The following is a 13,262-nucleotide window of genomic DNA, read 5'->3' as shown; positions in this document are numbered from 1 at the left end:
AAGCGACGGGTTTCATTATGGCAGCGTTGTTATTGCATTATCTGGCTATGGACATACAACCCACTATACTTTAGTCTAACTCATCCCTCTTCTACATCGCCTTCCCTTGTCTCTTGCTAATATTCTTCCTTCTCTGAAGTACCCTATCTTGTCCATCTTCCATATCATATTCTCTTCCTTTTGGTGGAAGATTTTTCCCACTTTCTGGGCAGTGTTATGTCTTTAAAACTAAAATACCAGTCCTACCACATTGGGAATGCTCCAAGATTCTGCCCTCTTTTGGACACAGGAGGATTCCACGTGGCTTCTTATCTTGAGAGGTGAACAATGATGGGAGGAGATGGAGGAACAGTCATAGAAGAGCAGTGGGAAAATTACTCCTGCACTGTGTTAGCATGGGTGGCTGTCTGTTATGGCTGTTTCATGTCACCCCAGATTCATTTGTATGACCAAGTTCTACAGTTTTGCCAGATGAAGTCCTATCATTGAATACGCCATCTTTAAAAGGCAATTGAGTTAAAATGGATAATTTAAGGTACACCTTAATCTAATGTGTCTGATGAATCTTTAAAAGAAGATAATGGCACTGACAAAGAGCAAGCAGCTTGTAAAAGCTGAAGCTAGACACTTTCCAAAGAAGTCGGTTCTGGCATGGCTTAATCGTGGACTTCCTGGCTTTCAGCTTTGAGACAGACAGTACATTGCTGGGATTAAGCCAGCTGGTTTATGGTATTTTGTCTTAACAATGATAGAAACCTAATGCAGGGTTGCAAAAGGCAAAAGAAGAAAGATCACTTGATAAGTGGATTTCACACCCAAAATGAGACCAAAATCTCAATGCACTGAGAGACATATGTTCAAAAACATTGACACTGGTGACTTATAGAGGCAATGTATTGCTTTGTCACATAGTATAATAACCATCTGTATGACAGTTTCATGGTTTAACTTTGCCATGGCTTTTTCTCCAAAGTTTTAAAAATGTTATATTTCCCTAATTGTCAAAGAGTCATTTCTTACGTTTAGTTCCATCACTGCTTCATAATTTTGTCCCTTGAAATACTTTTTGAATTTAGCATTAAACTTATTCTGAAAACAAAGTTGTGGTTGATGAATGTCCCTTTAAAATTTCCCCACTTAAAATAAGCTTTATGGCTTTCCTAAACCAAGGATAAAACAAAGCATAATATCAAAGGATTCAGGGCTGAGTTATAATAGGCACCCCAGCAACAAATTTCATAGATGTAGGCAGGAGTGATGAAATCCATATAAGCATCAATCAGTGTGTCCATTGTGTATGGCAACCATAAGATCACAAATGCCCCTACAGTGATCCCCAAGGTTTTTGCAGCCTTCCTCTCTCTCTTGGCCAGTCTGGCTTTATAACTCTCTAACGATGATTCTATTTTGCTGCTACTTATGGTAGTTTAAATTTTTACAGCTTGCTGTTTAGCTACCAAAAAAATTTGCTGAAGAGAATGATCATAACAAGGGTAAGTATGAAGAACAAAAGAAAATCTTTCAAAACAATTTGGCAGCCCCCTACACAGTTGAGAGCACTCACTAAGCTTTCCATCCCCTTGGCACTGATGCCTGTGTAGAACACAGCACTGCTGTACACCAAGGGCAGAGTCCAGGAGATGCTGATGCAGATTCCTGACACAGACACTGTGAACTTGGTTGGATAGACCAGAGGGTCAGTGACAGCAATGTACCTGTCAATGGAGATGAAGCACAGGTGGAGGACAGAAGAGTAACAAAATGTCACATCACAGCAACTGTGAAGGCTACAAAATTTGTCTCCAAAGTACCAGCAGCTCTTGATGGACCTGACCATGCTGAAGGGCATCACAGAGATACCCACCAAAAAGTCAGCAATGGCCAGAGAGGTGATGAGGAAATTGGCTGGGAGAGTGCAGCTGCTTGAAATGGAGGACTGAAATCACCACCAGGAGGTTCCCACACACTGCCAGCACAGCCCTTAAAGCCAAAGACCATGTACAGGATGACCCTGACCCCTTGGCGAGTAGGGTGTTTTAATGCAGGTTCCATTCATGTTCTCATAACAGAGCTGCAGGGCTGGTTGGGAAAAGTTGCTGGTCATGAGTCTGCTTTATGGTGCTTGAGGGATTTCTGTCCTGGTAGAAGACAACAGTAATTTTGAGATCTAAAAATTAAAAAAAATGGAATGCCATATCTGCATTATTGATTTTAAATATTACCCAGGATCATAACACCTTTTATTATTTTCATTATAGAGAAATGAGGAAATTTTAAAAACTCAGAAGATCAATTTCCCCATCTTCAGCCACAGAATTATACCTATAACTATGTTAAATAAACTCCACTGATAAACCCAGACAAACAACACTAATTTTTACCTGTCCAGAAAACAATTACCTGTGTAATTGAGTGTAGATTTCTTTCTTGTAAAAGAAGATGGCTTGTAATATAATTTCATATTCAAAAAGTCACCCTTAATAGTATTCCAAGCCCTAAGATGTTTAGAGAAGCCAGCCAATCCACTTCATCTTTTGTGAACTTCACATGAGGAATCCGTACAGTGCAAGGTGAGAATCTTGAAAACACACTCACTGTTGTTAATTATAATTAGTAAGTTCTACAAGTTATGTTTCTCTGTACACTGCTAAATTATGTGAATACTACTGATAGTCACAACCAAGTATTTCTCTGACTGCCCTGAAATGGCATAGTTCAGTATTTGGCAATGATATTATCCATTTAGTATTCTTAGCCTGAGCCATAGTTAGTTCTTATCCAATGAAGCAATTATCAGTTCAGATGTTTTAAAGACTTCCCCTCACCCTGCCTCTAGAACAGTTGATTCAAAATTTTGAAAGACAAATATAGTCTATTATTTAGGGCAAAGAGTCTAAAAATGTTTTGGAATTAATTTACAACAACACACATTAATTTTGTGGCATGAAATAGATGATTCAGTCGCACGTTCACCAGAGTCTTATTGGTCGTGCTCTCTTATACATTCTATACCATTCACCTGGGCTGAGATACATAGTCTCTAATTCCTTGATCAACAACATTTGCACGTTGTTCTGAGTAGGAACCCACAGCACCTTTTAGAGTATGACTGTCATGTGGGGACTTTCACAACTGGATGGAGACAATTAAAAACCACCAGGCACCAAATGCATGCTTTAAGTGGTGTGTGAATAAAGTTAAAACAATAACTGAATAATGTTTTCATTTCAAATAATAAATCATACAAAAACTCAAAGCACATGATAAAATATAATTCTAAAACAGAACCAATAAAGACTAAAACAGGAAACAGGATATGGGAAACACCATCCAGGTATCTTACTGAAGATCATGTGTGTCCATTTTATTGATGATGCATGGGGAGGAATGAGCAAGTGGTACCTCAAATGCTGAAAGCCTTAATCAGGTAAAGGTTTCCTGTAAATTTATAGACAGTCCCTATAAGGATTCAGATTTTTATACTTCATTAGTCAAAGATATTCCACTTAAAGGAAAAGTCAAATGACTGCATCTTGTACCTGTACACACCAAGAGAAGTGCAGTGACTGTTAGATCTCTTCATGATCTCAAGTGACATATCTCACACTTAGGACTATCATTCTGGCCAGTTCTATCTGGAGCTGAGAGCAGGAGAATGTCCTGTGTTTGGATGGGAGTAGTTGGTGACCTTGTGATGCTGGTTGGAGGTATCCATTGTAGAGAAGTTCTGCAGATGGTGTGCACTGAGATAAACAGGGGGCCCTTGGTAGTTCAAAGCAAGGCCATGCTATAGGTAGTGGTAGGCTACAGCACTATGTTGAAAGACAATTCTTTCTATCTATTGAACTGAAATGGTGATAGAGCCATTGACCTGTGACATCAAGTGATCTCATGGTGTCTGACACGGTCCACTGTAAGCTATGTCTTAGTGGGTCATTCAGTGGAGATGAACCATCTGAGGTCAGGCATAGGCAGGCTGATGGGCCCATAGGAACTTCATGGGGTAAAAGTTCCTGTTACTAACCTCCACTGTTCCACCTCTGCCTCATACCTCAGAGAACTTGAGCAAAAGCTCAAAGTATGTTTGACAAGAGCTGCTTCATTCTCTTGGCGTGCACCAACATGGACAGTTACATTTTAAACTTGCTCAGCATGGCCTTAGATGAGCCCAGAGAAGGCACTTCTTCCCAGGAGGTGAAGTGTTAGTTTTGATCAGTTGATGTCAACACTAGGACTTGTCCTTACCTAGTGAAACGTTCCCTTCCTAGAACTTCGCTCAGTATTTTATTTACTGTCTAAACTAACTCTGAATGTTTTCTGAAATTTCTCTTGCACTTTTATTCCCTACCATCTCAGAAGAGAACCCCTCCGGAAATTGTGGTCTTTTTAAAAAAATATATTTATATGAACAATTCTTAGCAAATAGTTATTGTTTATATTGATGAGGGGAACGGACACAAATATGTTCACAGTAGCCTGGGATGTAGGGGTCCCTTAAGAGAAAGAACATAAACTAGAAGAGAAACAAGTCAGCTCAGGGCCTTTCAAGTGGGTTTTGCTGTCTTTACAAATCTACTCCATCGTAAGTCACTCCAGGGAACCGATACATTCATGTTTTCTTTAAGTCTGGTGTTCAGTGCTTACTTAGTACTGTCTTACAAAATGATGCAATGTTGCCCTCTGGCATTAGTATCATGTACATATGTATATATGTTTGAATGGAATAAAATATCTAAATCAGTTCCTATGCAATTCCTGAGATGATATTCCCTGTCTTGTACCTCTGGAAATGTTGGAGTGGTTTTTTATTTTATTTATTTATTTATTTATTTATTTATTTATTTGCCCCTGACCTGTTCACAATGGGAGTAGAGCATTGACACTGAAAACAGATATGGCTGTAACTTCAAAATTTAGTGTATAAAATATGCTATAACTTCAGAATTTAGTATATAAAATCTCTCCAAAATATGTTTCTTAATTGATGCTTTTAAAGCAATATCAACAATAAGAAAAGCAAATACTAACACTGAAAACACACATAATAGGAATGGACTGCAAGTTATTCATATAAGTATCATGTTATTTTGTAATTACAATGTCTTTATTCTGTATATTTGGATTCCTGATCTCTCTGTGGAAGTTTGGACTTGATACTTCTTTATGCAAGACTTGTTTTTAGGCTTGTTTTATTGGGCATACATTAAAAGTCTCTTGAATAAAACATCTTAATTATTTTTTTCTTACAATAGAGAACATTTATAAGACATGAAACACAGATTTTTTTGCTGTGGTGGTTTATGACCTCTTTGCTTTCAGAATCTATAGGTCCGTTTTGCTTTGCAGTCAGTACTTCATGGAGAACACTCTTTTTCTTTTCTTTTCTTTTCTTTTCTTTTCTTTTCTTTTTTTTGCCATTTTACAGATGATAACTCTTCTATACAAATGGTAAGAACTCTAGCCCAAGTGAAGCCAGTGAATGATGTGGACAAATTTGAGCATTTCAAACACAAGCAGCCTGGCCTGAGGAGCTCTCTCTTGGCCTTTGCCTTGTGCACAGCCTTTTCAGATAAAAGAAAGTAAATGCTGTCAGAAACAAACGTGCCATGTGCAGTCCCTAAGATGCTGGCTTGTATGTTCTTAGTGTAAGTACAATGAGACTAGTGCTGGACTTTCCTCAACTACTAATCATTAGACACTCTACAAAACCAAATAAAAATGAAAAGTGACATTAATTTTTAAAAGTAAAAGACAGACCATCAGTAGGTGGGTGAAAATTTAAAAACTGATAAATTGTTTGCTTTAAAAATATTTCTAGAGGTTTAAAAATTGCAAGTCAATATTCAAAACATTCAAATAGTATAGACAAGACTTTACAAGCAAAAGATGTGGCAATTTAGTATTTTCTGTAGACATCTAGTGTTAGTGTTTTGATTTGTAAAGGACGGAAATGTATCTACCCAAAGTGGAATGTATCTTCACACTATTGCCTAAGTATTACAACAAGTGGTCTTTACAGCAAAGCAAAAGATGTCTGGAGAGGTAGCTCAGCAGGAAGAGCCCCTGCTGCTCTTCCAGAGAACCTGAGTTTAGTTCCCAGCACACATATCAGGCAGTTCACAACCTCCTGTAACTCTAGCTCCAGGGGACCCAAAGACTTTTTCGACCTCCACAGGCACCTACATACACAGCATACATTAACACAGTAGACAGATAGACATATACACATACACACAATTTTGTATATATGGTAATCAGAGGCAGAAGAAACAAGAAAATTTGGGAAGAAGGAACAACGCAACAGTTCTAGACTAGGATCAGATCTAGAAGGTTAATGTACGAAACAAGTATTATCATATCTGTTATACTTCATTGGAGACTTTATTAAATAAGCAGACATTATTCATTCTTGTAACAATAAAAAGAGAGATGATAGATACATTTATTGATATCATGTTAGCGTTGTGGTGTATTAACCTCAAAAATAACATTTATTTTTTAACTTAAACCAATTCTAACAATAAAAGTATTATTAATGTGTAGTGGGTAGCCATTCCAGCCTTGGCCTGGAAGTTCCAACCCCCATTGAGGCTTCGGTAATGGTCACACCTACAAGACAGGGCTGAGAGGGGACACTGAAGACTCAGGATCCAAAGGAGAGGCCTCTCTTGGTTCCAGGACCCTGGACACTGGAGGTAGACCAAGCAGAGTTCTCCAGAGAACACCGCCGGACTGTGCCATACCTTTCCCAGACCCTGCAACCTATCCCTTCATTTGTAAGCTACCCCACAAAATAAACCTCCCTTTAACTACATGGAGTGGCCTTAATTCATGGAGTGGCCTTAATAATTTTACCAATTGTAGTTAAAAGGGATGTTTATTTTGTAGGGTAACTTACAAATGAAGGGATAGGTTGCAATGTCTGGGAAAGGTATGGCGCAGTCTGGGCGTGTTCTCTGGAGAACTCTGCTTGGTCTACCTCCAGCACCCAGGGTCCTGGAACCAAGAGAGGCCTCTCCTTTGGATCCTGGATCTTCAGCGCCCTCTCTCAGCCCTGTCTTGTAGGTGTGACCATTACCGAAGCCTCAATGGGGGTTGGAACTTCCAGGCCAAGGCTGGAATGGCTACCCACTACATTAATGGACTAAATTTTCAGAGTATGTAGGGGCATGTATGTTGTCTTTAATGCTTATTTAAAAAAATAATGTTGATGGGGTTGGGGATTTAGCTCAGTGGTAGAGCGCTTGCCTAGCAAGCACAAGGCCCTGGGTTCGATCCTCAGCTCAAAAAAAAACAAAATGTTGAAATGAGTATTTCTAGTATTGTTCTGTTCTTGGTTTTGTTTTTTTTTTTTAAATACAAATGTTGTGAGAAATGTAATTCTTTAAGGCCAACCTTCAATGTGTAGGAGTAAAACTGAGTCAAGGGCATTAGAGGGAAATAAAAACAAATACGGCATATCAACGGCTTGTAAAAAATAAAGAGGTCATGAAACCCAGACAGTTAAGCATTTATTATGGTTTCCTTAACAAATGTAAAACTCTATTATAGCTGGCATTCATTCCTTCCTGCATTCATTCTTGGCTGTGTGAGGAATGAAATCCATGGCCTCTCACATGCTAGACAAGCACTGTTACTGTTCCATACCCCCAGTCCACTACTGCTGTGTCTATATTTTGTTATTTTGTTACTGATGAACTATTGATAGCATTACCACTAAATGATTGGAAAAGTTACTATAACATTTTGACCAGCACAGAGGGAAATGGTTCAATTGCTGATATTTTCTATACTATGTCTGAATAATTCTTTCTTTCTTTTTTCTGAGACAGGGTTTCTCTGTGTAGCTTTGTGCCTTTCCTGGAACTCACTCTGCAGACCAGGCTGGCCTTGAGCTCACAGAGATCCACCTGCCTCTGCCTCCCGAGTGCTGGGATTACAGGCGTGCACCACCACCTCCTGGCTGAGTACTTCTTTTAAATATGATTTTTTTTAAAAATACATAGAGCTTTATATAATTTAGTTGTCATTTTAAGTGTCAACCTGAGAAAACACATGTGAATTAAGTAACACTTTAAAATAGATTTATATTTTTAATAAAATTAAACTTGTATTTTAATATTAACTTTTATATGAGAGAGGCATATTATTTTCATAGCTAATTATTTTTTGTAATAGTCTAGAATCTTTTTTACTGGATAAAGTCAATAATTCAGGACCTATAGCTCACCAAAGTTGAAAGACCAAGTTGAGCCACATGTCTCAGATATAGTGAGTATCAGAGAGCAGAGCTTACTTCCCTATTCCATGGGTCTGGCTCTGAACATAGCTAGGGTTCTTCAGAGTCTTGAACCACAGCTGGCTAAGAGGTTTGTGGTTGATTTCTAACAATCAGTGTGTCCTTGGCCAGAGGATGGAGTTATGCTAACAGGCTGGTTGGTCTTGAGGAAACAGACACAGAAGTTTTACCAGAGGGCTTCCTTTAGGGAAGGCCATAAAGAATGGAGAAATAAGCAAGACAGATGATTGGGAGTACATTCCACACTTAGTGATGTCCGGAAGGAATTAGAAACATCGCTCATTGGGATTTATTACTTTTGTAGTCTGTTCCTCTAAGAATGTGCTCTGTGAAGTAATAATAATAATAAAAAGAGCTAAAACCGAACAGCATAGGATATGCTTTCCAATTACGTCAGGTGGTTTTCTTTATTACTTACAAATGTTAGTACACAGTTTACATTTGCAGTGGAAAGCAAGAACAGACATTAGTCTAAAGACATCTTGACGCAGCATCTAAGGAACACAAGCTTTGAGTTGCTTCTGAAAGAGTGAGGAGCTTAACAGCAATCCCATGAAAGCAGAACCATGGCTTGTGGTTGCTTTCTGAACCACAACCAGGTGCCCAGCTGGGAGACTTCATGTTCCTGTCATTGTCTTTCTGCTAAACACTCTCAGATCAACTTAAAAATCTATTATCAGTTTAGCTTTTCTGTGAAGTGCTTCCAAACTAGTTCATCTATAAGGAATACAGCAGGTATTCCTGTGGAATGCTTATGGGAGTGTTCGCTTAGAATCCTTTCACTCTGTTACACATGCTTATTCGAAATCGTTTGCGTAATCAGCTACCTAAACAAAGACTTAAGGCCATCATTCAAAGTCGTGAGAAGTGGGGTTTCCTTATCATTAGTTTTCAGGTTCTCACTGTATTCTGAAACGTGCAACATATATTTTAATCAAAGTGAATTAGATTCCTTTTGATTGAGAGCTGTATAACTGACTAGAAAGTGGGAGCTGCTCCTGGAGTAAATATCTGCTTGAGTTTTTATTGTGTTAAAACAAGCCCGGTTCACTCTGTTTTTGTGTGTTTTCAGCACCAAATGTGCTTTCTTTGACTCAAAAGAAGACCAGTAAGGTTATGACACACTCATTTGAATTAACATTTTAAAAAATAAAATTCATATTTTACTTCAAATTCTAAACAAGGAGAGAAGAGGCAAGCAGATCTCTTTGAGTCCAAGGCCTGACAGATCTACATAGCCAATGCCCTGCCAGCCCAGGCTACATAGTGAGACTATGTCTGAAACAAAAACAAAACTAGACAAACAAACCATTCCCCAAACAAGTAGACAGACCATCTTTTTATTCATATGTAAATCCTTCAGTAATAACATATGTTCTCTAAAAGTCATATTGTGTGGCACACATGTTCCTTGTGAACCTGTCTCTATGAAATAGGTAGGGAGAGAGCTACCTTTCAGTCAATCAGAAGTACTGCATTCCAGCTCACTGTAAAGATCTGTAAGGTTAAAAATAAACATTTCAAGAATTTGTAATTATATTTACTTCTTATGCAAGATACACTTTGAAGAAGGCTTGATCTCTTGAAAATCTTACTTCAAATTCCCAAGAGCATCTCCCCCTCTGCATTATTGTCAACAATATTATTGTCTGAATACTCATCATGGGTAGGGAAAAATTATAATGCTTCCAATTACTTGATACAATACAAATAGAAATTTCAGAACAAAGCCAAAACCATTAAAGAGTACATGACACTGGAAGGAATTAATAGATCTGATCACCTGTCACTCAGTCCTAAAATGCACAGACACACTAAGGAAAAAATGCTTCAGAGCAACCCTTGAATGTCAGACCTCTTATTTGGTGAACGATTCTTGAGCCTCCCTAGATTGGAGGGTTTATTTTGCCTTTGACCTTCAACCCAAGCCAACTTTCAAATCTCTGTAATGATCTTTTTAACCTACATCTGCCTCTTCTGAGAATAAATTTGTTGTGCATGAATCACCCCTGAAGACTTTGCCACTCACAATAAGTTTTATTGCCTTCCGAAACCAAGGATAAAAAAAGGCATATATCAAGGGGTTCATGGCTGAATTGTAATACACACACCACACTAAGATCTCATACACGTAGGCGGGTGTTATGAAGTTCATGTAGGCATCAATCACAGCATCAATAATATACGGCAACCAAGACACCAGGAAGGCTGCCATGGCAATCCCCAAGGTTTTGGCAGCCTTCCTCTCTCTTTTAGCTACTCTTTCTTTGTAGCTCTCTGAGGAGGCCTGAGCTTGATTGGCTGTACTCTCTATCTTCCTAGCCTGGTGCTTTGCCACCAAAAATATCCTACCATATAGAAACACCATGACAACAGTGGGCAGGAAGAATAAAAGGAAACAAAGTAAAACCCAATTTCGGTTCAGCGGAGCCTGACAGCCTCCCACGCAGGTTAGAGCAACCACTAATTCCTCGATCCCTTCTTCATTGGCTCCCGTGTAAAAGATAGAAAAGCTGTACGTGACAGAAAAGAACCAAGAGAGAGCAATGCATATTCCAGAAACCGACACCGTGAACTTGGTTGGGTAAGTCAGCGGGTCTGTAACTGCGATGTACCTGTCAATGGAGATGCAGCACAGATGAAATAGAGAAGCGAAGCAGAAGGAGGTGTCGAAACAAGTGTGGAACTTGCAGTAACTCTCCCCAAAGTACCAGCAGCTCTCCACAGACCGCACGGTGCTGAAGGGCATCACGGTCACCCCCACCAAGAAGTCAGCACAGGCCAGGGATGCCACCAGAAAGTTCGTAGGTGTGTGTAACTGTTTAAAGTGGAGGATGGCTATAATGACCAGTAAGTTTCCAAACACTGCCAGCAAGGCTCCCAAACCAAGGACCACATAGAGAACGGCTCGGGGACCCGGAGAGTAAGCACTTTTAATGCAGGATCCGTTCACATTCTCGTAGCAGAGCTCCAAAGATTCCGCAGGGGAGAAGCTGCTTGCCATCGCGTTCAACCTTGATAGTTTTAAACTTCCCGGACTTCCATTCTAGCAACCTGGATAAAAAATGGGGTGACAACGTCAAAAGTTTTTGTAAAGAATGAACAAACAAAAACCCTCTAGGTAAAATGAAGGTGATCTTTATACTCAATCTTTCCACGTGCTGTCTACAACCATTTTAAACTTCCCAAAGTACTCCAAAGTTGCTGTTACATAGGAACTTCATCCAGAAAGCCACTCTGAAAGTCCAATGTGTTTCTAAATAAATGATCAGCGTTTATTTTATATTATTATCTTATTTATTATTTTATATTATATTATTACTATAGAATTTACTAATCATTTGAAAGGCCGTGTGTGTGTGTGTGTGTGTGTGTGTGTGTGTGTGTGTGTGTGTGATCTTACCTTTTCAAAATCTCATCTGTTACCCCCTGGATTGAGAGAACAGCTCGGCCACCAACGGTTGACTTTTATTAACTGCTTAGCTGTCTCCCCAGGGTCACCACCTCAGCAGTGTTCAGCAACTCCACTTTGCTTCTTGTTTTTTCTTTTCAAAGTGGAAAAACTAAATTACGTAGCCTTCGAATCATAATTTTTAAATCCCCATAGTATAGAGTGTGAAGGCTGGGAGAGTTCACTCAACTGTTGCTTTATGCACAATTAAAGAATGTACTTCTCCTGTGAGAAGTTTTCATTTTTTTCTTTTTTATCTTGATAGTTTGAGCAGCTGGAAGTAACCTGGAAACCTGTTACCAAACAGTTACTAGAATAATTGATCTGAATGTATTTCTCAGGCAAATAGTCTGAGTTGTCTAAAATCAGCAAGTGTTTATTAAAATAAGCCCAAACTTCCCTAGCACCTCATGTTTTAATCAGGAAATAGGAAATTTAGTTTTAAACCTACCACAAAGGAATGTTAGTAGCTGGGGTGGGTTGGAGTGTGTTTGTACATTTGCTGTGTCCTGTATATGAGTATACACATATACTGCCATCTGAGGCACAAATAGTTTCTAAAGATATTTGAATTAGTTCTTAGAGTAGACATAAAGATAGTTTCCAAAGTGTACCTGACAAACAACTGATTAGTTTCTACTTTGTGAATAAGAGAAAACTTACATTTGAATATTAATCTCTAAGCTAAAGAACAGACTCCTCTTATTGCCATTTCTTCCACAACATGCATCTTTTGGAAATTCAGACTTATATACAGATGTATGCATTGTTGGCTTTTACTATTTTTAAGTAGTGGATTTCCACATCCACAAATTTTAAATGTGGATTTAATTTTATTTAAATGTGCTATTTCAAGCTTCACAAATTCACTTTCTTGACTTTGAATTCCCATTTATTTGTTTTTTAATTCTTTTAATTTTTTTCTTGCATGTATTATATATCACAATCATAGTTTTCCCTCTCTTTCCTACCCCCATGCCCAACCCCACCTCCCTTCTCCCCCAGATCCACCTGCCTCTGTCTCCTCAGAAAAGAGCATGCCTTCCAGGGACTCAACCAAACATGGCTTACAATGCTACAATAGCACATACCATCATATCAAGACTGGACGAGTGACCTTGTATTAGAAAATGAATCCCATAAGCAGTCAAAAGAGCAGGAACAGCCTTGCTCCTACTGCTAGGAATCTCACAAGAACACCAAGCTACTCAGCCATAACATATATGCAGGGGACCTAGGTAGGACCTCTTCAGACTCCCTGGTCTCTGTAAGCCTCCATGAGTCCCGGTTAGTTGATTTTATGGGTCATGTTTTCTTGGTGTCCCTGTCCTCTCTGGTTCCTCCAATCCTTCCTCCCCCTCCTCTACAGGGCTCGCTGAGCTCTGCCTAATGTTTGGCTATGGGACTCTGCGTCTGCTCCCATCAGTTGCTCTTGTCTCTTTGATGAAGATTCTGCTAGGTTCTGGTCCCAGAGCACTCTACAGGCAAGACACAATGTAGTTTGAAGGTTTT

At 39.0% G+C, this 13,262-nt stretch overlaps 1 protein-coding gene and 1 pseudogene across 1 annotated transcript; both read right to left on the bottom strand.

Moving 5' to 3' along the window:
- Nucleotides 1–1,084: 1,084 nt before the first annotated feature.
- Nucleotides 1,085–2,145, bottom strand: LOC118570542 (annotated as a pseudogene).
- An 8,111-nt stretch (nt 2,146–10,256) lies between these two features.
- Taar9 (trace amine associated receptor 9) lies at nt 10,257–11,303 on the bottom strand. The gene has a single exon (XM_036169131.1). It carries the CDS (start codon nt 11,301–11,303, stop codon nt 10,257–10,259), a length of 1,047 nt encoding a protein of 348 aa, XP_036025024.1.
- Nucleotides 11,304–13,262: the final 1,959 nt, after the last annotated feature.

Source organism: Onychomys torridus, chromosome 19, assembly GCF_903995425.1.
Source record: "Onychomys torridus chromosome 19, mOncTor1.1, whole genome shotgun sequence".
Classification (NCBI taxonomy): domain Eukaryota; kingdom Metazoa; phylum Chordata; class Mammalia; order Rodentia; family Cricetidae; genus Onychomys; species Onychomys torridus.
The sequence above is the reverse complement of the archived record's forward strand: the minus strand, read 5'-3'. Positions and strand labels throughout refer to the sequence as shown.